At 40.4% G+C, this 25,551-nt stretch overlaps 1 protein-coding gene across 1 annotated transcript; it reads right to left on the reverse strand.

The window, feature by feature from the left end:
• Nucleotides 1-1,564: 1,564 nt before the first annotated feature.
• On the reverse strand, nucleotides 1,565-24,319 carry CCNT2 (cyclin T2; the record flags this gene model as incomplete). The annotated part of the gene is made up of 10 exons (XM_082001828.1): nucleotides 24,071-24,319; nucleotides 23,161-23,242; nucleotides 15,227-15,355; nucleotides 14,075-14,135; nucleotides 12,916-12,978; nucleotides 6,522-6,567; nucleotides 5,023-5,186; nucleotides 3,105-3,175; nucleotides 1,728-2,880; nucleotides 1,565-1,629 (listed from the first exon to the last, which is right to left on the reverse strand). The coding sequence occupies exons 1-10, from the start codon at nucleotides 24,265-24,267 to the stop codon at nucleotides 1,565-1,567; spliced, it is 2,031 nt and encodes a 676-aa protein (XP_081857954.1). The 5' UTR covers nucleotides 24,268-24,319.
• Nucleotides 24,320-25,551: the final 1,232 nt, after the last annotated feature.

The raw sequence follows: 25,551 nt of genomic DNA on the forward strand, positions 1-25,551 counted from the left end.
GTTTTGAAGAACCACCCAGAAAGTCAGTTCACTTATCCAGGCGACCGAGCTGTAGTATTGGCTTTGAGAACACGAGAACATTCACACCTGTCACTTCTTCCGATGAGCAAAACACCCCGGGAAGAGCACACAATCCCCCACGCTGACACTGGCAGGCAGGTAAAATGGATGCTAGTGGTTCAACTAACTGTGAGACTGTTTTTTTTAGTGGTTTTTTTTTTAGCCCCCACAGAGCTGAAAAAAACAGAACAAGTGTCTTTCAATTTGGTAACTAATGACAAGTACAATGCATAGAATCAATGATAACTGTTTTATTGTTGGAATATAAAGTTGGGATATCAATAGTTTTATTCTTATTTACTGTGAAGACTGCATTCACCTGCAAAAGAAATATGGCATCACACACAAGTACACTTTTTGGATTTCAGAACATGGGTTATTATTCTGAAATGGTAATGGAAACAGTGACCCCTGTTTACTATTAAACTAAATTATGACTTTTTTTAAAAAAAGATGATTTTTCCACAATGACAGCTATGAATTGCAGTTAAGTCACATTAATCTACATAACCATTAATAGCTCTGTGTCTATTTTACTGCATCAAGCCAATAAACATTTAAATGCACTTCACATGAAAAGATTATGTAAACTTTTATTTTAATTCCTTTTTCCTTCAGAAAACTAGGGACATTTCCAAAGGTCTGGCCATAACGAGCGAGCAGAGGCCTACCCGATTTCCTGCCTCTCTGGTAATACTGTCCGGCGATGACCCTACACGGTACAGGATACCTTCTCTAGCGAAGTGTCCCTTTTGAGCGGCTTCCAATAAGGCCTACAGTTTAAAGATAAACGAGACAAAGTGCCATCGTTGTTTGGATAACTGATGGGACTCTGGCAAGATAAAATAAAGTTATGTGTATTTTGTTATACTTACAAGCAGCTCCAATCCTGAGTATTTATGGTATATCTAAACATACAAAAATGTATGTACATTTTTCTCCACCTTCTTGTAAACAGTTGTCAGTATACTGTTTTTAATCCCTTTATCTTTGAAACATGCAAATCATACATACAGTATAAATACACAAGAAAACAAATGACACTCATTCAAAAACTATGCAACAAAAAGTTGTGTCTGCAGTATTCAAAATTATAAATAACCAATGCCCGAGGCATCCTATACACCTAAAAGCTGACGTTCATTCTACGGTTCTTAGCTGCAGTTGTAGAAATACTGAGATTTTTGCACCTTCCATGCTATTACAGTATTTATAACACTATCGTATGTGGAGATAAAGACTTGTTTACTATACCTCTTCTTTTCAGAGGGAAGGATAAAGCAGCACTTACATATACTGAAACCGCGGCAGCAACGGCTGGTGTTGCTACTGCTAGCTTAGGAAGTTTTCCATTCTACCAATTCTTAAATTAAAAAACGTAAAGAAAAGCAACCTAAGAGTTGACTATGTGTTCATTCCTTGGGCACTTAACAGCGAATCCAGCATGTCGAATGTGTCTTTGTAGTCCATATGCTGGCTGTTTGTACTGTACTGGTGATGGGCATCAGGACCGTTCTCCACTGGTTTCTTGTCCAGTTTCACGAGGGTGCTGAGATGTCCGTAGCCCACCTGGTATGTGACAGGGGGAGGAGGGGGTAAGGGAAGGTTAAAAACAGAGTTGTGAGAGGATACATACTGCTTAACAGAGGAAGAACTAGATGAACTACCTGAACTTTTGGAACTTTTGCTCATTTTGGAGTGGTGGTTGTGAGAAGCATCGTTGCTGTGCAACTTCTTTCTTGAAGAGCCGGAACTAGAGGAATTGCCATCACTACTCAGGCCAACAGGACTCCTCAAAACAGTGGGTATAACTCCGTCAGTGCTATGCTTACTGCCGCCGCTACTGCCACCACCACCGTGTGGATGGGAGTGCTTATGGCCAATGCCGTGGTGGCGATTTAAAGAATGTTCTTTGTGTTTTTCCTTATGCTCTTTGCTAACGTGGGGACTCGAGTGTTTACTTTTTCCACTGCCCTCGTCCGATGAGCTATGCCTTTCTGAAGAAGAAACTTTAATTTTCATTTTCAGCTCCTCCTTACTGGCACCCTTTTCTGTGGGTGGGATTGGTATGCGGAGTTTGAGTGAGCCACCCTTTTCCTTCTTATCAGACAGGTGTTTTTCAGGCTTCTCTGCGTTTGCAATAGGAATTTTCATCTTAATAGGAGACGTAACAGAAGAACTGCTGGCTGTCTGGGGCTGCATGTGTTTTTTATGCTGCTGTTCACCGGGGGTTGCTATGTAGTGTTCTCTCACATCCAGTTCAAGGGTTTCTAGTTTGCGCTTCTCTCTGTATTTATCCAAAGACATTTTCTGAGGAATTATTACAGGAGCAGCAACTTGTCCGTGGTGTTTATTTCCTGACTTATGAGAATATTCTTGCTTGACAGTAGAATGCTCAGCAAGTTTGTCAGGTCTGTGATGCACTCCAGAGTGCAACTGTACAGACGTCCCTGGTTGGAAGTTCATATTGTACTGGCTAGCAGGTAACGCCTCCTGTTTTTGGGAGTATATTTGTTCTGTCCTTGTTTGTTCTTGATGTTGAGGCCATTCCTGGTGTGATGCCAAACTGTATGAGGTACTTGGCATTCCTGTAGCAAGTATTGCCAAATTTTCAGGTGCATGACTGTCTGGAACAGAAATACTTCCTGAGGTCAGTGGTACTGGTGCAGGAAATGATGTTGATGGTTTTTGGAAACTTGTGTTTGCAGCTACACCAGTAACTGTATCCACCAAAATGGAATTCTGGACCAAAGATGAACCAAGAAGCGAGTTCTCGGATACCTGTCCATCACCTTTAGGTTTCTTAGCAGCCTGATTAGCCTAAGCAAAAAGGAAAGTGAGAAAATACACAGCTTAGACGACTCGTACAGTACGTCCTAATTTAGCTCAAAGGTGAGGATAGGAGCTGACTCAAGGTTTTACCCCCTCCCAACCCAGCTGCAGGAATAAAAGGCAAATAAGATGTAACTACACTTTTTCCCTTGGTTCAGAATTCTCCTAGTCTACCTCTTTTTTCTAGACACTGTTAGAGGAAAATTTCTTACCTGCCAATTTCTAATTCTCTTGAGCCTGCTAGGCGTTTTCTCCAGTATCTGCAGAAACTCATGAGTTAGCTCTGGGTAGAAAAAAAACCAAAGCCATTTCTTACATCTGATTCTGTAATAAGCAGGTTAAACTTCAAGCATTCTTCGAGACTAACAGTATACAGCTTTTGCAGTAGTTACCACAGGCTGCACATGGTTTGAATATATATTTAATATAGAATGTTGTTAGACAAGTGTTGAACAAAAAAACCTACAGTATTTCACTATGACAGACCTCTGACCACTACGTACATTCTGAAAAACAGGTTTGAGTTTAAGATTTTATTTTCACTCCTGCAGAATCTGGATATCTTACACCAAAAACTTCTAGAGAGATCTGCAAAAACAGTAGCTCCTAAAAATAAGATACTTGCCATTGAGCTTGGGCATTTCCTGTATGAAGTTTCCTTTAAAGTGTAAATTTCTAAGTGACTGTTTCAATCATTCCACTGAACTTCAGGAACAACAGCTCTGAACAAAATATAAGCCTTTGAAGCACCCTGTTTTAAGCAATAGTTTTTGATTAATTTGTGTTCAAGGCAAGTAGCTGGCTGTGTTTGAAAACCAAAGATCCTTGCAGTTACTATGTCCACTAGGAAGTGCAGGTCTCCGTGCTTGTCAGCTGCAAAAAAAAAATACTTTCCACTGAAATTAAATTTTACTCACAAGCTGAAAATAATTAGGTACAGTCAGAATTTGAATGCAAAAGTAGATCTCCTGCAGGTCTGGAAGAACTGGCTTCTCCAGAACTCCAACAAGCAAGTTTTAAACTACGCTGCTCCAAAGCGCAAAACTGCCTCAGCACTTTGGTCTGCCCGAGCCTATTGCACGCACTGGTCCCATGAATGCTTGAAGAATCAAGCAGTGTTCACCGTGGGCTCACAGCACACATCTTGTGGGATTTTAAAACGCAAAATGATGCACGCTTACCAAACACGCAAAACCAAAAGCCAGATGAGAAGGCAGGCAGGGTGGTGTTTGAAACTACAGATACATCTTCAAGAAGCCTACTAAGACAGAGACACTTGAACTTGCAATTTCAAGCTCACTCTAGTTCTGTGCTTCACAGGACATCTACTCAAGTCTCCAATTTCAAAAAAAACCCCAAAAAACTGCCATTAAGAAACAAAGGCTCAGCAGAGGAGTCAAGCAGGCCACGGGGAGCTGTGCTGGGCCATACCAAGCCTGAAGGCCTCCACCACTACTCTGAAACAAATGTTTCACTCTGGAACGAACAGCAAAGTCCAGTATCTCAATCTGAAAGCCCCAGAAGCTATCACCTCCACTAGAGCAGTGTATGTAGGCCCTAAGTTCAGACTCCACTGTAGTAAGTACTATTTCAAAAGAGAGTAAACTTCCAGGTATACTATACTATAAATGCTATCTTCTGGGAAGAAGCCATCTAACAAGAAAAAATATGTTTTACAGGAGTTTAAAGTATCATAAGCGATACCCAATTGTTAACATGGAACTACCTTCATAAGTTACAGCAATTTTATGTATAGCCTTAAGAACAGCTGTCTGGGTGAAGCCATAAACTTGGACCAGTGATGCACACAGAATGATCAGGAGTGCATGGATTTGCACTGGTAGATCTCCATCTCTTTCGTGGTTCTGGAAAGCACTTAAAAGCAAGGTTTGCACCTACAAAAGGCATGTGGATGCCCCAGCCCACAGGATGAAATGAAAAGGGTCTCAAAACTAAGTTGGTCTTCTGAGGTTCTCCCCTCTCCTATACCTTTCTCTCACCTGGGGATCCGGTATGTGAAGTCCGTGAGACTTATTTTAGGCTTAAAGCTATGCCCTTACTACACTATGCTCCCATTTTTACATTAATAAGCCCTCGAATTTTGAGCTGTGAAAAGGCAGTATTACTTACCATCCAGTAATTCTAGAGTAACTGAAGGATCTACATATTCCCACCAGTGTTTTCCATCAGTTGATACTGGAATCTCCCAGTTGGACCACTTGCAGGCCAAGTGAATGCACACACATGCTATCACTGTAGGCTTGTACTGAAGACAGAATGTAGTAAGGTGAAGACTGTTGCACAGATTTCGTAATGTGGAACCAAAGGAAATCAACCATGTAAAACAGAAAACCCAAACGAATCAACCATTAACATACAGAATAAGATAGCCTTTCAAGCAACAGCAGTTAAACATCAGTTCATGGTACATTATTCTGATTAAGTTTGTTAGATACCTTACTGCCTTAAGAAGACAAAGGGCAGGGCAGTTATCTGGTAGAAAAGTTTAATTTGCTTTTGCTATAAAAAGTGTGATGAACAGTAAATAAATTTACCAGTTATTCTACTGTACTTAAGTAATAAAAAGGAAGAAGTATAATATGATCAATTAGAATTTTACAGTAAAAGGCATGTAGCTGATTATGCAGTCTCTGAATGAGACAACTAGAAGGTACCCAACAGCTCTGCAAGAGGCCACGTGAATTACTTGTGGGCTTAGCTCTCGCTTGGCCTGTATTTGCGATATTTGTGAACTCTCCTTCTGCTTCCAGCTGGCACAGCACAAACACAATGGTTCAGTTTCTCTTCTTTATCACAGCTTTTCTTAAGAGTTGTTTCAAGTATAGAACTTTGCCCATCAAGGAACCACCAAGAAATATTTCTTTGGAAGGGTTCTAATAACCAGCAGATACTGCTTAAAAACTATCTACACGTAATGTTATCCTCTTAAATAAATCTCAAAGTTGTTTTACAAGAAGCAGATTGAAGTCATCGAGAAATCAAGACTGAAGTCTCGTCTCAAATTCCATCTTTCTACAACAGGCTAGGTATACACAATCCCCATTTGGAATCCTAGAACTTTAAATTTAATGTAAGTACTTAAGTTTTAAAACTCTACATTAAGATTAAAGAGCTATTTCTAAAAGGAAGAACATTGGACAACTACTAGTCTATGCGAAAGGAAAAAATCAGCTAGTTGGAAAGATCTTAGGCCCACTACAGTTTTATAAGTTAAGACTGGATCAATATATTTAAAGTTAAGAGAAAACTGCCATTAACTACAAGTGTAAACTAAAAATAATTTTGTACTTACCAAGATGCTCGAATTTCTAGGTTAAGTTTAGCTCTTTGTAATCTTTAGCTGCTATTCAGGCTACCAATTTTAGACTTATGCACTCACAATCGAGAAAATGTCATCAGAAAGCACCACTACACTTCTCATTGTGCATTTAACCCCTTTGTGCCATCAGGCCCTTGTACAATACACCGCACTGCAAACAGGAAGGTACCACCACTGTAGATGGCCCAGTCTCCTGCTGCAACAAGGGTAAGACACATGTAGGGGGCCCTGCAGTAAAGGAAGCTATAGTGTGCTACAACAGTGCAACAAAGAGGTTCAGGATAACAACCTGTTGGTAGCCATGAAATAGGATGTCTGTGCCAAATCCTTGCTTGCTGTAAGAAAAGAAAAACAGAGAGATTAAGTATCTGCACTAGCTTGTCAGGTTCATTCCAAAATTAAAACAGTTTTACTATCAAAAAAGCACCACTTGGTTATTTCCACAGAACTGATCTGCATTTAGCTAGCTACCCTTTAAAATAATCTTTTCCAAGATACAGAAGAGTCCATTATATTCAGTAATGGAGATGGACCAGTCATTCCATTCATTGACCCTCCCGCCGTGCAACCCACAGGACAGCTTCCTTTTGCTTATCTACCCCGCAAACGCCTCACATGTGAGTGCGCTCTCTCCTAGGAATACCTGCTTCCCCTCCCTCATTTACAGACAACCCCTAGTAAGTAACCCGGGACTGCAGTAAGGCAGTCAGTAAAAGCAAATTCGTAGCACAGTGCAAGGTCTGCTCCTGGAGAGGAGCATGGCAGGACAGCTGGAGAACATCCCCGCCCCTGCCCACCACCTCCCCCAAACCAGCCGTACCTCTCTCCCAAAGCCCTACACCACCGCAAGCTCCCAAGCTAGATGGTAAAAAAGTGAAACAAGTTTTCTGCTCCCTCTAATCCAAAGCACCGTACTCATAACATTTTGCTCCACATTTGTTAAACCTATAGCAAAGCTTCGATAGAAAATCAACAGCTTCATTGTAGTTACAGTCAGGAAAAACCCCACGCAAGACTGCAACGTGCCAGAAATGGAAACTAACAATTTAGGCTGTTACAGCCATCTAGCACTGACCCCTACCAGTGAAACCCCCAACGCTTCTCACTCAAGTAAGAGAACTTACTGTAACATGCATATAATGGAATAGCTGGGCACAATGGTTTTAACTGAAGATTGAATGCAGCCTTCATTGAATTCTTACTTTGACACTATCACTTGAAATCAGTGCTACCTGCAGAAAGCGTATGGTTGAATTTTATGTCAAAGGGAATATTGTTAAACTTTTATTTTAATAATAATCTTTCCACAAAGTTTGAGAAAGACTGAAAGGGCTTTTAAAATTTAATTTTAAAAAGCACATTAAATATGTGATTTAACTCTACTTCTAATGATTGCCAAGGAGTACAAATCAGATTTGTCTCTATGCTACACAACCGGGCAGTGCCATAATCTGAGAATGTGGAAGTGGCAAGGTAACAGGATCCATTCCTACACACAAATTCTATTAATCCATAATAATCAAAAGGTGACTGGACAATGTGACAGTGTTACACTATAATATTTATTTTGCAAACTATAATGCTAATTGCATGCCAGAAAACCATGGAGTTCAAACTCTTCCTCTCCCTCTCTTCAACAAAATGTAAGGCAGTATTACCAGAAAGAGGTAAAATGAGACTATCATAAAACAAACAAAAATACAGAATGATTGAATAAGACTGAAATTGATGCCTTGCTCTTCATTTTTCAAAGTAATGTTTAAAGGATCTTCAATGATTTCTATATTCTGTAAAGTTACAACATGTTTGAATTAAGGGATTGGACCAAGAAGCATCTCTACTCTCACTGAAATGTCCCTTTTGAACAAGGGAAAAAAGCAGATGCCAGAAAACTTCTATTTAACATCAGCTTGAAAGTTGAGTAAATCAAAACACATACCTGGAAGAAAAGAATCACATCTTGAAACACACATTTTAGCCTCAATCAAAAATTAATGTGCTAAATACCTTATCTGTACTACAAGCAGTATGATACTGTTTATTTACCTGTAAATAAGTTGAATCATCGACAAAACACGCAAGAAATTCAGCTCACAGCTAAAGCCTATGGTAACGCACAATTGAAAACATCCGTCCCAAACTCGTCTCTTACATTTAGGACAGCTTTGGTTTAGTAGAATCCATCACTAAAATTAAAGCTAACGAATTTTGGTTCCTATGTTTCAGTGTGTTATTTCCTTTATAGTAGTGGACAGTGCATTTCCAAATTAAAATAATCCTGAAGCAGAGGCTAAAACAAGCCAGCAGAGCTGTTACAACTCTCAAGTTGCAAGGCTGATGACTATGACACAGCAATTAATAACCGCTTTTATATTTTATCATTTGTGAGTGATTTAAAACACCCACCCTGTCTCACTGCTGCAGAAGCAACCATAAGGCAGGGGATTACCACAGGAGTAATCAAGAGTTTGAAACAGGACTTGCTGTCTGACACACCTTCCAAAAGACTACTGTCTCCAAGAAATTCCCAACTAGAAAACAAAATGCTTTTTATTGGGCATAGCCACACAATTCAACCGGTTGCAATTCCAAGATATCTGAGCCTTTTCTTCAACACTAGGTTATCTTGGATCTTGAGATAATCATGAAAACATGATTGCCACCCTTAGGAGGGTGGTAGCTGGCTATGCCTTGGACCCTGACAATATAGGTAAGCATTCCCCGGAAAGAGGAGACTGCAGATAAGCCAGTCAACACCAGAAGAGAGAAAGCTTGCTGAAGTCCTTCTGGGCAAAAGGAAAAAAGCCACAGGCTCTGAATGGAGGTATGTTGCTGTATGCCTGTTTTATCTGGAAAGGGCTGAGGAGGCCATGGTGTAGGCATTCAGGTCTGAGCAGTCCTGGTGGCTTTACTTTACTATTTAAACCTTGGGAATAGGTCTGTAAAAGCCTGAGGTGAAAGTTCAGAATGTAAAGGACACACATAACAGTGCTGGAGTGCAGCTAGTGTTTAAGATCTTTCCACACCATTTAGTATACTAAGATTTAAATTTTTCTCATGAGGATACCCTCTGAAAAAGCTGATTGATTTTCATCTCCTCTTCTGCTGACCTTGTCTTTATCAGCCTGGTTTAACCAATGGCACCCATGCACACAGATACTATGGTATGTTTGAAGAATTTGACAGTGCAATTTCCACAGAAGATTAGTAAGGATCATGGGTGTTCAAGATACCTGATAACCTGCGGAGTGGCAAGAACAATCCTAGAAATCCTTGGGATCCAATCTTCTGTTCCAAAACAAGGTTGTGTACCAACACAGAAAAAAGAATGACTGAAGACTTCCCAAGATGGAGATGAGGATACAGATTCCTCCCCTTCAAGTTCCACCAGAAGCAGGCTGGGAACAGACTGATACTGCACCAGAGCTAAGAGGACCATGTCATGGTCTCAGCACTAGGGCAGTTTCACTGCTGATCATTCAACTAGCATTCAAGCCAGTAATGTAGTTTGACACCAGAAAAATTTTTGGTGTTTTGTTGTTGGCTTTCTATTGGTTGGTTGTTTTGTTCCCCCCCACCCCCCTCCTTTTTTCTTTTCTCTTTTCTTCTCTCTCCAGTACTGGAGCATCCTTGGAATGGGCACTGAAGCTTGCTGCAGGTCTTCACAGATCCAGTGCCTTCAGATTCCTTAGAGGACCTGTGGGATCCTAAGGAATGATGGTCCTGTCTCCTCTTCTCAGTCTCTTGACACTGAGGAAGAATGGTGCAGAAAAAAGACTGAGCCCACACCATTTTCCTCGTCTACTATACTGACCAAACTGTAAAGATGAAACAATTTCATCAACCCATGAATCTTTGAAAACCAGAAGGAATAAATAGACACCTTATGTCTGAACATCTTGAGTCATTATGTATACATCCAGTCACCCCTTATCTACAATGATCTGTGTTGTCTAATACTGCCTTCAGAAAGGCTTTCAATCTTAAGAGATTAAGAATTCAACTTTTTCTTTAGTAGTGTGTTGAAGCAATTATGTTTATTTGCACCAATTCCCACTTATTAGATCATCTTCAGCTTCCAGCAATTGATTCTGGTATGCCATACGAGACTAGACAGTCTTCTGACAAAGTACTTGGCTGAATCTTTTGAGCATCATCAACAGAACCTCCCCCTCCCCCCCTTTTGATTTTAAAGGGGGTAGCTTACAGATTAATACAGGTAACAGTGACAGCAGAAAGCACATTACCCTGGATGCAAGACAACAAAAAGTGATACAGAGAATCAGACATCCTCTTAGCTATTTAAGTTTAGCCAGCAAAAGGGCATCTTCTCACCACATGACAATGCAGTGCACACATGCTAAGCCAAAACCTTAAGTACATTTGCATACCTCAGCTAACTTTGCCTCTCTTTTGGTACTTAAATAGTCAGCCATGTTTTATTCCTCCCTTCCTTCTCTCCCCAAACATACAGTTGGAAGTTTTAATTATAAGTCTTGGATAAGTTAATCACCTTTAATAAAAAAGGTATCACTGTCTTCTGAAATAGTGCTCTTTGTCCAAGAAGACATGTTACCAGAACTGGATGAAGCAACCTTGCATTTCTTTAACTTCTCAGTTGATCCCTTTAGAGCTAAAGGCTTAACACAAGTCTTAGGCTTGATATCTGAGCATTGCCCCTATTCACATTAAAAAACCACACTGTCCAATAAATAAATGTTAAGAGATAAAGAACTAAATTCATACCACTGCATCTTTGAAGATATATCACTGTGCCCACAAGCCCAAGCCCATCTCTTTGTTCACTCAATACATAAGACTAATGTTCCATGGCAATTATTCTCTAACTGCTTGACTTGCATGCATGACTACAGATTTCATGCTCAATGTTTTTAATTTATGGATTTTTTTTTTTTTTAATATGAGGTACTCTAGTCTTGTGTTCACAGCCTATACCACCCCTAGGAAGGGCATATGCTGACAAGAATAACATTTGCGTACACGCATACTAAGGAGCACACCTACTCCAGTAAGCAGGTTTGTACCAGATGTATTACATACCACTTTGCACCAGGTACATGGATTTTTCAGCCGTCACTGGAGTCTTCAGATTTCAAGACTTGGTATAATTTTAGAATTCTGAGTATTTTGTTAAACTGTGCTGACATTAAATACTAGCTTTAAAATGTCAAATTTAAAAATTCGCATGTACTTTCAACTTCATGAATTTTATCAGTACACAAAAGTAGCATACAAAACAAAGGAAAAACTGAATTGCCTTAGAGTGGTATCTACCCTTGACAAAAGAAGTTAAGTTTGTGTACCAGTATGACTTTCTTCATGTAGGCTCAAGTCAAATACACTTGCAAACATGGAAATCCTGACACAGCTACACTGCTGCCCCTCCCCACAGCCCCAAACACCGAGCAGAAGAGCAGGGGCTCACACAAAACAGTGAAATATGTGCTCACATTTATACTGACCAACAGCTAAGAAAATCTGAAGCAAAACCCTACAGAGCTGCTGATGCAAACTACTGAGACTTTAGGTACAATTAGAATAATGCACTGAGCCACAACCGAATCTGGACAGAAAGTAAAGAATTATTATCTTACAGCAAGAATAGCAATAAAACTGCTTTACGTGCAAATAAGTTCCAGCACCAGTCCTCCTCAGAATCCAACTCTGAAGACACAACACCAGGAAGCTACTTTAAATGATACTTTTCCTTCAAAGAACAACTTTAATTCTAGAGTTACCATAAAACAGATCTACTTAACATGATGAAGTTGTATCTAACTTTCCTACATTTTATAGAGGAAAAAAAACCCCCAAAACTTTGAGGCACTTTGCATTTTTCACTGCAAAAAACAGCTACTGTTAAGACTAACAACTGTGGTCTAGTAATTTCCAAATACTTAATTAAGGAACATAATTAAACTGAAAAGCTTGTTTTCGGTGCTTTTACAACCGATTCCTAATTTTTTCATCCTCCATCTTATGAGAGGATTTTTTTCTTTTTTTAAAGCTGCAAAGGAAATAAATTTAAGCATTAAAGAAGGTGTGCCAAAATTCAACAAAAAATATTTAAAGAACAAAACAGGTTTCTAGCCAGAATCACATTAATGAGCTGCATACAAGTTAGAGGATACAATTGTTTAACAAAAGGTTTGGGGTTTTGTGCTACCATCCAAAATAAGTAAGTACACCCTGTTCCAGAAAAACAATTTAGTCACATCTTGAAGTATTTGCATGTGATAGCAGACCTGCTATGCACTCTCTTCAGTTCATTACCTGAAAAAATATGCTAAGACAGAAAGCTAGCACTAGCCATCAACCAACATGCAGACCAAACTTCACTTAGTATGAGTGAAAATAATCAACCCAGAACAATACTAAGTAGCTGGCTACACAGTTTTCAACTACTAACTGCTTCTGTCATTTGAGCAAACATGGAACAGACATTATTAAAATCAAAGCTAGTGAAAAAGCAAAAAAATGATGAAGGACAGAACTGGACTCTCTATCAAACTCTAAAGGTTAAGATCAAGCTTTTAGTAATTATCTTTAAACAAACTCTTTGGATAACAGTTAGTGAAGATCATATTAGACAAATAACATCACCTTCAAATTTTACTGGAAAGGTAAAAAAGGACTTACAGAAGCGGTTAAAAGTCACTGACCTCTCACTAACTGCGTGCATTTCACAACATCTGTGTGCGGATGTTCAATGGTAATCTCAAAACCTGAAGGGTTATGAATATATTTTAGAATTACACATTTGCATCTGTAAAATAAAAAAAACAAACCCCTTTTGTTTCCCCACAGACCTAAAATGCTTGCTGAACCTTTGCACTGCAAGTCAAGTAATACTATTTAACTGCCTTTTATTCCACACCTTTTCATACTTTTGAAGGGTAAGTGGAATAGCCACTTCAAGATCAATTAGTAAAACATTCCTTCGGTAATCTCAAGTCTCACATTTATATATAAAACCTGGGAAGTGACTGTATTTTTAAAGTTGAACATAACTGTAATCTCTAGTACATTAAGTCAGTAAAAGCTATATTACAGACACACTGAAATACATCTGCATGCACACACACTTTATTCATTGATTTCTGGGACTTAAACATGTTGCATCTGTGAAACTACAAATTAAGTCAATTTGTAGGTTAGTGACTTAAGAAACCTTTATGAAGCTATTTTAAGAATTAGGTCACTACTGTTAGCTTTTTTTTTTTTTTAACATGTTCAAAGTGCTATTTAAGAATGTCTGAGTAAGTCAGTGTTTTCAGGCCTGCTACCTGCAGCTGTCTCTATGTTACTTTAAAGTCAAAAGAGTTTTTTATCTGAACATTCAATTTCAAATTTTGAATCCCTTAAGTGGTTACACTATGACTTGTGATGTTGAGAGGTAGTAACCCCATTCCATTACATAACGTTCTTCTACTGAAAGGCAAAATGGGGAAGAGCACTTGGTATAAAGCTCTTCCCAATTGCTTCAGAACACATACACAGGTAAACCAGTGTAACATGGTGCCTTATATAAAGAAATATCAACATAGTTACTACTCTGGAGTAAAACGTATTTGGAAGGATACACATTTCTATCCCACCAAACTGTCAGAAACACCTATTTTGCAATTATAGATACACCTTTTTTCTCTCTAAAATAAACACAACAGAACTCCTGATATGAAACTAAATTCTCGGGTCAGACTTGCATATAAAAATAGTAAAATTCCAGTGTACCAACAGCTCATCAAAAATCCAGTTACTTGGGTCCCATTACTTCTTCATGGAAAGTTGGCTGCACAGGAGATATTTAGAAAGACATACCTAAAGTTTGAAGCATTATTGTTTCAAGTATAACCAGCTCTTGGGCTTGCTGAAGATATGCCTGAAACAAATAAGCAAACAGGTCAAGATGTAGCTATCGTCTCAAAATTTTAATCATATGCTTCCTATTTGGATACTCGTACTAGCAACACAAGTTAAGACCACTACCCAAGTCAGCTGACACTGACAACTCTGAACACTTCATTGTGCTAATACTTTCATCTACCAGTATGTGTTACTGCAAATTCAGTTACACCAGCCTAACCATCTTTCACAGTAAGATTTACTTAGTCTGGATCTCATATAATCTACTCCAGCAAAGCATTTTTGGGAAGACGGGGGTGCTATAGGAATTACGAAGTAATTTGCCAGTGCAAATCAACTCTAGGCAGATAATCCATTTTACAAGTACTTTAAAATACAGCTGGAGATACTCAGTTGGCCTGTGTTAAGCTAGCTTAAGCTTGTGGGCTCAAACACCTATGTAAACATTGTGTGTCATCCCAGGAACCAGCAGCACTGCAAAGGTGCTCAAATAGTTTTACACGTCAGCTGAGGTCCAGCGGGTTATAACTAGCTCAGCCTGACCTTCAAGCACAACAGCTCTGGTGCATTTCCACCACACTTCCTCATGTCTGGTTTCAGGAAGACTCATCTCAGGGAAGAACATGTGAACTAAAGTTAAGTGGAAGCTGTACAAACTTTGGCAAATGTAAGGACGACCAAGGTATAGCAGAGGCAGCAACTGACAACTGTATTGCAACCCTGAAAAGAGAATGCAGACAACGGTGCACAGTGAGGGTCAGGCTGAGGAAAACAGGAGTTCAGCATCCTGACCTCCTCTCTGTGCAAACTGTGGAACTTACGGAACCACACATAAAACCTCTTATTTAACGTCCAGCCTAGTCTTCTGCTATACATGTAGAAGTCTTAAAAATAATGCAAATTCAAGATGGAACAAGCTCTTCAAGTTTCATAGCACAAATATTTGAGTCTTTAATAAGTTATGTAAAGTAATACAAAAGACTTAAATGCTGTAAAAAACAAAAGTTTTTTCTAGTTTGCAGACAGCAATAATCCAGTCAAGACAATGTAAGAGATCATTAGACGAAGTGTCATCTGATCATCTTTAAAACCATGACTTCCACCTACATCACTTTTTGTATCCAGTTGTGGCTCTTGCGGATGAAGACAGGCATGTGCTACTTTAATAACATGTTCAAGTTTCCGTGGCTGTTCTTCCACTTTCGCAGCCAAAAACAACGCCGTAGGAGATATTATCTGAAGAAGAAAAACATATATGTATTTTTTAACATTTTACAAGTAGGACTTTAATTTTTATGGAGATTCTAAACTGGTAACTAGAAAAAGTTGAAGAAGTTGGGTTTGTTTTGGTTTTCGTTTTGTTTTTTTCTTTCTTAAAAACAGTTCTGAAATCATTCAAGGCAACAAAAATAACTAGCCACATTTTATTTTATAACTGATGTAATCCTCTCAGCAGCCCAGGGAAGGAATAACATAAATGCATTTGTGAGTAAGATGTCTGAGGTTAAACTAACTCCAGTTCAACATAAAAAGAATAGATTTGGTCCAGAAGATTTAGTCACACTAGAACAGGCTGTTTCAAGTTAAATATACTTCATGAGAAAGTTCATCCAGTTTCGTGTGCAGTAGTGAGCCATTACACCATCTTTTCAGTAGAAGTCAAAACAGCTGATCACAAGTTCTGCTAGCATTTGATTCTCCTAAAAAGCAAGAAACTTTGCAGAGAACTTTAAGGAAAACAGCTTGTTATATAAACATAGTTTGTAAAAGTAGAAGCTTACTTTTAAGAAATTTTGCTATATACCCAGCAGTATCTGGTGAACAGAGCACATGGATTCACAAAACAGCAGTTACATCAGATGTTAGTAAAGACTACAAGTTACATTTAAAGGTAAAAATTTTAATAAAAACTGCAGGTGTCATAAGCTTGCAGCAAAGCACCCATTCGCAGTTCAGTACCACCTAGGAGTTAGCTATGAAGTAGGGTTTTGATGCCTAGTTATCAGCTAGAATGACTGATGCATCTATATACAGAACACGGCTAACCAGAAGTGACTCTGAAGAATCAGGGTCCTCTTCGTATGCAATGTTGGCCATGTCAAACACGAATTAAAATGACAGCAGAAATCTTTGTGTAGACATCAGCAGATTAAATTTTTTAAATTAAGCCAGTATAAAGCATTTATTCAGAGACTGAAACACCTGCTTGTTGAGTGTTAGTGCATGGTGCAAGCACTGCAGGTATTGGATTTCTCATTCAATGCCCAAGTAGACATAGAATGAATAAACTCAATGGCAGCCATAGTTCCCCCTAAAGTGAGGGGATTTTTTCGTTAGCACTTAGACCTTTTTTATGCCAAAACAAGACACTTGGTGTAAAAATTCACAATATAGTAAAAACTGCAACAAACTAATTAGAATTGAACATTTAAGTGATTACTCATTACATTTCAGGAGCTTTAAAATGTATTGAGGAAGTACTTTTTGCCTCCTTAAATCACTTTGAAATGTCCATTTGGATCTTAAGTAAAACTTGTAAGTTGGCAGACTTGAGGAAAACTGACACCCTGGGAAGGTGATACCTTTTGATGTATAGAAATGTGCCATGAAGAAGTCTAATGTTCTAAAAAAACCCAAACCACTCAAAACAAGTCACAGGGAGCAAATTCTTCCACAACAGAGACAAAAGAATTGCTTGCTTTTTAAGAAGCTTGTAACTTAAGCCTTACAAATGAATGAAATAAAAACCTGAAGTCAGATGTTGCTGAACAAGGCCATATTAACAGTGTCATTTAAGACATCTGATGATTTTTGAGAAGTTCCCATCCACATTGCTTGAAGTAATGATTTATAATTCCAGAAGAAATTCCCTTTGCTAGGGACATCCTACTTGAAATATGTCTCACTTAAGCTGGGAGATAAACTTTTAAACACTAAATGCGACAGAAAAACTTTCTGGAGTTCAGAAAGCTAGAGTATCCAGAGCTTTAAAGTGCCAGAAGATGTACAGTAGCACACACATGTATAACCCAACATACGCATGCCATATAAAGAAAATTTACAGAGCAGACAAACTGCACTCTAGCCCAGTAATGCAACAACCAAGGCAAATGTCTCTTTTATAGTGGTTTCAGCCATAGGAGGCCAGTGTCCTTTAGTGATTTAGGGGAGGCGTGACTAAGGAAGGTGTCTGAGGCCAGCACCTTCCACACCAGGGCCAACCCAAGAGGAAGGATTACATTCTCAGACATAATCCTAAACTTCTGGGAAAAGCCAGATTAGCAGACAGGGCCAGGAAGCCAGAGAAACATGAATGACAGAGAAAAAAGGAAATTGGGAATGGTTAAGAATCAACAGAGTTATGAAGAAACAAGTTTGACAAGACGTTGGACAGAAATGAGGAGGTATTAATGCAGACACCGGAGAGACTAGAACCGGTTCAATCCTTTTTTTAACTCAGGAAAAAGGATGCAGTAAGGTTGACCATCACGGACTGAAAACTAAGACTCAACATAGGGAAATCACTGCGGAAGGAAAGTTAACTCATGAAGTGTATAGAATCAGAAATAGAAGGGATGATTGGAAGAAGCTTTACTGGAAGATAAGTAGAAGATCCTTTCCACCCCCCCCCCCGCCCCCGGATCACACAATTTCCCCCTTTTTTTTAATATTTAAAACAAACCAAACAGATATTCAGTCAGTAACATGTAGCAGTGCCTTGCTGTTGGGCTGAAGAAGAACAAAAGCAACTGCGCTGCGAGCAATGAGCTATCGCTCCCTGCTGTTCTCCCCCACTCTCTAACCTTACCAACCCCACCAAGCATCACACACTTATCCCCAAGTACCTGCATTCAGATCTTGCAGTTTTTCTAGCTTTCTGTACAGTTTAATTCAAATATATCCTAACACAACGTCTCTTTCTACATAGTTTCTGGGTATAGTTACACATACATGGAATTTTCACAATTTATCTTTCTGAAAAATCAGCTTCCAACCATTACCATGACTGAAAATATTTACGTTTCACAGAGACATTCTTCAAACCAAGTCACCAATAACTACACGATTAAATCAGCAGCAAATTCTCACTCACTATTATTCTATGTCTGACTGCACTGAAGTTTTACTTCATTCCAAAAAAGCATCACTTTCATCAGGCGGACTTCACAGTATCTTCTAATTTACTGAAATGGATCAGTTCTGGTCAAGAAGTCTCCACACAATTCCCGATCTCCAAGACCTTACATAAAACACGTTTCTGGAGGCTGACTTAAGCCAAACCGATCAACTGGCATTTAACTCTGGTTCATCAGAAATCTATGTACCCCCCAATTACCTATTTCCTTAAAAAAAGAAGTGTTGGCTTCTGGACAAAGAATTTCAGGTCTTTGTCTTGTCCAGGGCTAGGGTTCTCATTCCCAGTTTATAGTAGGTCAGTATTTTTTTCTCCCTTGGTATTTATTCAGGAAAATAATCTTTCATCCTAGTAAAACTTCAGACTTGGCATGCATACAGTCTTCAGTGAAGATGACACACCCTAAGTGTGTAACTGGCAAAGTTACTCAAACACTTTCATTCATTTCCAATTCTCAAAAATGGCAGAAAAAGCAAAGAAGAACAAAAAAGCAAAAGTAAAGACCGAGACTTGACAAAGGTGTAAGCTTCCTGCATATAAACATCTTCATTTGACATAAATGAAATAATTTAAAGTTATCTACCATGCACCCAAAATGTTCTTCAAGACTTTGAGATATATCTTCAGAAGAACATGCATGTTTTATGAAATTAAACCCCCTTTTTGCACTAGCTGAGAATCACAGAAACCAAGTCACACTCAAATAGAAAAACCAAAATGTTAAGAGCCTTATTATGACAGTCCAAGAGCATTATACAGCAAGTTTTATTGGTAAATGTGGTACAAGCACGTAAGTGAAAAAGGACAACACATATTGTAAAAAGAGTTGCTACAATGAAGGCATTTGGAATATACGTATGTATATATGTATGCATATATGTAGTTTTCTGAGAACTCCCTCACGCTTTTAATGCCAGCATTAGTACGTTTTTAGTCTTGATACAAGTTACCTTAAGACGTTAAGTGTTTCCAGTCTATGACAGAGGTTTTTCAAGTGTGAACACAAAGAGTTGCAAGTGTTTTTTTTATTATAACTAGGAACATAAAACCAGCAAATATGTTAAATTGCAAGATTAAAAACAGAACAAAGTGCCCAAAACAGCTTTGCTAAAGCTTGGTGCATATCACGAAAGTTTTAAAAACTTTGCATAACTGCAAAGTCAACTGTTCAATACTGCAATTTGGACAGGGCACAAGAACAGGAAGGGAATACAGAGGGATGGGAAACAAAAAAACCCCTCTACACAACTCACCTACCTTGCACGTCAGGGAAAAAAATTCCTCCTGCAGCCCTCTTTAGGCACTTTAAGTTCCACTGTCTGCCACACAAAAAATGCACCTTGACATCATCAAGTGTATTTACAACTGGTTGTTTGGTATTCCACATGGCATTTCTAAGGCTTATATTTTAAAATGCAGCTACCATTTGGATGCCTTACCTCTCATTTCCTGCATACCAAGGATTTTTCCCCCTTCTCTGTTCTTCAAATCAGTGTACTGAAGAATAAGCCTCTAAAAGAGGTCTTTGCTATATAATAATATCAAACACACCAAGTCCTACAGAAACAGTATTTCCAGAAGAATTTTAATTTTCAAGGTATTTTAAGGTATAAGAGTCAGGCTACTATGTCCTATAAAGAGCCAGCAAGCTCCCTCCCCACCCCGACATTAGCACTGACTAACTTTATACTCAGCAACCCAACGTTACTATGCCCTCGTCAACAGTAACACAGAAATAGTAATTTGTACTACTGCTGAGTAGATTCATAATAGTTCCTGAAGTGTCATTTGCATGGCTAGGGAAAATTAGTAGTCAGGGCACCCAATTCTGCTTACCAGAATTAGTAAAGCAAGTTTCTATCCCATTACTGGAGCACAGAAACCTTGCAAGGTCTTAACCTGCTTTGACTGCAACACCAAAACTTCAATACATTCTTTGCACCTAAACCTATGTACCTCATAGCTAATCCATAACAATTCAAAAGTGACTTGCTAGCCCACAGTAACTTCACAAAAATAGGGATATTTGGTCATTAGAGCAGTAAATGTAATACATTCAAAATGAACCAAGACTACATTAACTGGCACGTGCCATCCCTGTGGCTCTACATATTGAAGATACTGTTGGGAATTCTGTTCCCTATTTGCAGTTGACTCAAAATCTTGAAAACCTGTAAAATTGTTTAGCAATAACTTATATGGAAGAAAAAAAAGAATTAAGACAACAGCTATTCAGTAAATGAGCTTCCACTAGAAGACCTGTTTATTAACAATTAAGTGCACGTGACTTATATGCAAGATATACATGTGTATGTGTATAACCCAGCAATTATACATGATAATAAATATGCAAGTGTTTATTACTTGACTAAAAACATTAACCTACCAATAAAGCAAGAAAACAAAGGCTACATATTTTCAGCTGGAGATCATAAGGCATTCTGACTAATGGCCATCTGATTTTCTAGCCCCAGCCTAGATCCCCCAGATCCCTTCTCGCCATGGATAAACATCACTACATGCACACAGCAAAGAAGTATTAGAGATATACTCCACATACTGCAGCTTCAAGATTGCCAGTACCTTACTATTTAATTTCTAAGGGTTAGTTTCTTCTTGCAGTGGATGAATATCATTACATTTTTCAGCTTGCCAAGTACTCTGGAGATTTGGTATTAAGTATTTATTACAGTCTGTGGCTTTTGCTTTCTCTACAGAGAATCTGCCAGATGGTTTGGGAGTATTTTAGGTGTTACTCACATTCACTTTGAAACCACCCCCTTTACCCTATAGGAAAATAAGTAAGAAAATGCATTTGCCCGTCAGTACGCACACAAAGCTGCTGTCTGGACTTACACTCATTAAGAACTACAGAAAGTAATTCAGGAGGAATCAGTATTATCGAGTGCTAACTTGGCAGTGCACTTGCCTTTAACTTTTATTTGAATAATATTACCTGAGAATTAATTTACACTTTCCCGCTCCTGTAATAGTTGCAGTTTCCATGGCATTTAGCCCTTACATAGCTTACTCATGAATTCTAAGACTCATAAATATAACTTAGGGCATAATTTTCATAACAAAGGCAGTATATATCCAAATACTACTGTGCTTCCAGTTCCAAGTGACCGGCATTTTCCAGTGTCCGTTGAAAACCCAAACACAGCAGCTAAAGCTTCTTGCTACCTAAATCTATCCCGGATTACCAGATGACACTACAAACGGTAATCTAGCAGGCTATGTATGTAACACAAGCCCTGGCTACAGCAGCTCTACACAGAGTGACCTCTCCATTCCAAGCAGCTCTGACTAGTTTATCAAGTCTGCAAACTGTCCACAGTCACAGAAAACTTTAGATGCCTCACCAGCTCCTCTTCCACTGGCTACAGGTCACTGCTACACGGGCAGGTACATGGAGTGGAGAAAGAACAACTGTTTTACTGCCTTCACCTGATACATTACAGAAACGCTTTCAAAGGGTATTCCACCACAAAGCCTGCTGGAACTCGATTCTCATGTGTGCCATTCTTGCTTTAAAACCAGAAAACTGTTTTAAGAAAGTACATTTTGATTTATATGTATATCCATTCAATACATAGCTCTCTATCACTACATAAACAAAACCTACATTATACATTTCTTCCTGTCAAAGTGTTTCAGCCTTACGCACACTTGGCTCAGGTTGTACTTCAATGCTTCAGCTTTTATTGCATAAAGACCCGTAACACTAGTTTTGTTAACAAGCTTGCTGCAAGTTTGAATTTACCTCAGATTTTGCAGAAAAATAATTAAATGCATTTCTGAAGCGTACCTACAAACTAATATGCATTTCTTGCCAAATAAACACCAAATAAGATGTCCATTTTCTAAGCCAACAATAACCAAATTCATGCCAGACAAGAGTTGGCTAACACTGTAACCCACTGTGTACTTGCCCTGGTTTCAGACAGTGCAAGGTTTGCAAGATTCTATCCCTAGGTAGACCAGAGCAGACCTTGGTCTAGACCATAACATCTGTCACAGTCTCAATCTTTTCTCATGAAAATCCAAGAGTTGAGAAAACTCATCCTTGCCAATTAGTGATATACCACCACCATTATTAACTGTTCTTGCAAAGTTGGTATAAAATATTGATACAAAGTACTTTTTTCCCTTTTAAAAAAAAAACAAACACAAAAATACTTAGAATATTATTGTTTTTTCTAACTGTTGCATGCAATACTGGACACAAAAAAGGATTAAAATTTTCAGATTGGGCTCTCCATACCTGTTAGAAAAATCATTCAATTACAGAGAGTATTTTTACACAAGAATTCAGTTCTTCATAACATACTCTGTATTCAGAGTCTGCATACTCAGTTCATTAGTTGAAATATGAGAGCCAGCATTTTCTCATCATATTTAAAGATTTTTCTTGTCTAATATCACTTATCATCAAGCTGCTTAAGACTAGACTAGTCAAATGAATTTATGCTGTTTTTTAAGAACAGATACATAATCCATATGGAAACACATGTAACCATATTATAACTGTCAGACACACCATGCTACCACTATCACTGACTTCATTCAGGAAAACATGTGATCCTACACTACCAGCCTTTCAAGCTACAGCACATAAGCACTAGCCAGCTTCAAAACATCTAAATACTTTCTTCACACATCTGAAATGTGTTTGCTGATAGTGCCTGTTTTTTTATTTTGATGGCAGAAGATAAAATCTAAATGTCACTAGTTAAAATAATTCAAAGTTGAAAAGAAATAACATTATTGCTTCTAAACGACTGATAAGCTAGAATTCCTATAAACAGGCCAAACTTTACAATCCAGCAAAGAAATAGAGCACTCTTCAGTCAGACTGGCAAAGTTATGGGCATACTATTAACGCATAGAAAATCATACTTACATTTCGATTAAATTTTGTGAAGGAATGATGCATATAAAACCTGTGCATGTAAACAATTGCAGTATTTATCGTAAGCTGAGATCTGGAAGATTAAATTAAGGAAACACTACATATTAAGAAAATTGTTTACAAGAACTGAATGTGATGCGCTTTCTACATCAACCATTGCTTTCAACATAGCGTCCTCAGCAAAAAATGAATTAAGGACGTGACGCTTCAAAACTTAACTGGTATTAGCTCGCACCTAACCGATATTAATACGTATCTTTCCCATCTGCTTCGCAGACAATGTGGATTCCTCACACCAGACTAGCCACAACACCCCTACGGAATGAAAACTCTTCAGTGGGCGACGTACACCGAAATACTGCCCCAAGTGCTTTTGCTTTATCTAATTCAACTATTTCAGTAGGGGATTTGAGGTTTTACTCCTCCTCTGATCCTTTTTTTTTTTTAATCAAATTAAAGGATGGCTGACGAGGAAATGCCCGTTTCGGGGAAAGCGACTCCGCAAGCAACCAAGATCGACTTCAAAAGCGTCCGAACCCGCAGCTATAGAGAGGAAGGCGGCGGAATGGCTAGGTCGGGGCCCCGCGACACCGCCGCGCCCCGCGGGCGCTGCCCGCGACCCCTGCCCCCCTCGCAAGCCGACAAAGGCGGCGAAGCGGGGGCCTCACGAGGCTCCTCCTCCCATTCTATGCCTCAGGACCACGGCTCCATCCCAGCAGAGCTGCCAGAGGAGCGGGAAGAGTCCCGGGAAAGGTTCCCGCACGCGGGGAGAAGGCACTCCCGCCGCCCCGTCACAGCCGGCGGGTAACGGCGCCGCGCGCCCCGGCCCGTTGCTTCCCTCAGCCCGGTCCGCGGCGCCCTCCCGCCCGGCCCCACCACCTCGCAGGCCCCGTTCGGATACACGTTGAGGCGCTGGCCCATATCTTGAATGAGGTTGGCCGCCTGCTGCCGGTACGAGAGCTCCTTGTCGGCCTCAACGCCGCAGCGCCGCGAGGGCGTGTTCTCCAGCTGCTCACGGCTGAAGAACCAGCGCGACGCCGCCGCAGAGCCGCCGCCGCCCCGCGCCGAGGAGCTCGCGCCTGAGCCCGCCGCCGCCATGACACTTCCTCCCCCTCCCGCCGCAGCCCCGCCCTCCGGCGGCAGCGCCGCTCCCGGCCCCTCCTCCCCGCCTTCCATGGCCGCTCTCGCGAGAGCTGGCGGTCCGGCGCGCGGCCGGCCTCCCGCCTATGCGCCCTGAACCATAGAGTCCCGCTGCGGCACAGCAAGAGCGGCCGCGCGGGGGCAGGATCACGTGGCCTACAGGAGGGCCGCGGACGGCCATTGCTCTCCACAACACGTGACGCAGGGAATGACAACCGCACCGACTCCTAGAGGGGTGCCGGCATCCGGAAGTGACGGCCTGCGGCCCCTCTTCACTTGCGGACCGCCGGCGCTGATTGGCTACGGCGTGGCGGGTCCGTGACGCACTGCGGATAAGCGCTTCCGTCGCGCGTGGGGCGGTGGTTGTGGACGTGCTTGGGGCGCGAGGTGGCTTTGGTGGTGGGTGTCGTCTTCCCCCCCCCCCCCCCCGCCGGGGCGGGCTCCCGCCTGGACCGGGCTTTGGACGGGGAGAAGCCGTCAGGAACGTCGCGCTCCGGAAAAGGGGGCTTTTTTTGCCGTCTGCGAGGGGAGAGTCCCCCTACGTGCCGGGTTACGGCTGCCCCCTGAGCGGCGGAGAGCAGCAGCGCGGGGGAGGGTGCAGCCGCTCGCTCTTCCTGCAGTTTTAAATTCGTCAGGCGTCTCCTGGGGCTTGTCTTGACCCGGGTTGCCTGCTACAGTCTGGTAACCTACTAGTAACAAACCAGCAGTTTGGTTTGGAGCCATTGAATGTTTGCGTCTTTTTTGGGGAGAGAGAACCCAGTTTTTCTCCTGAAGAAGGAGCGGCCGGCAAGTCGGGGTTCTTCTGTGTCTCTGTCCTAGCTCTCTGTAAGAGGTTTCTTCCAGAAGTGGAATCAGGTGTGGGGAATGGCTGTGGCCATGCTCCGCGGTTGTAGTCCTGTCTTCCTGGGCTGTTTGTGTTCAGCTGAGAAGTTTGATGGTTTGAGACAAACAGCCTCTTGCCTCTCAAAACTTCCTTGTTTCAGTAAAGACTCTTAGATCGTTTCAACCTCCGATGTTTCAAGGGATCCCATTTATTGCCTCACGTGTAGCGTGCAGTGGCATGAGCATGTTGTATGCTCGTTAAACTTAAGGAGCTTTGACACATAAGAGTTGCCTGTCCTGAAGATGCAGGCTATGATGTATGTGATTCTGTTCTGAAATTGGCTGATGGTTCTTATGACTTAGCACCCCCTTCCTCCTTAAAGGTGAGTGAATCTTGATCTTCCAGCAGGAAGGCCAGTA

The sequence above is a fragment of the Phaethon aethereus genome, assembly GCF_964289735.1.
Source record: "Phaethon aethereus genome assembly, chromosome: 6".
NCBI classification, from domain to species: domain Eukaryota; kingdom Metazoa; phylum Chordata; class Aves; order Phaethontiformes; family Phaethontidae; genus Phaethon; species Phaethon aethereus.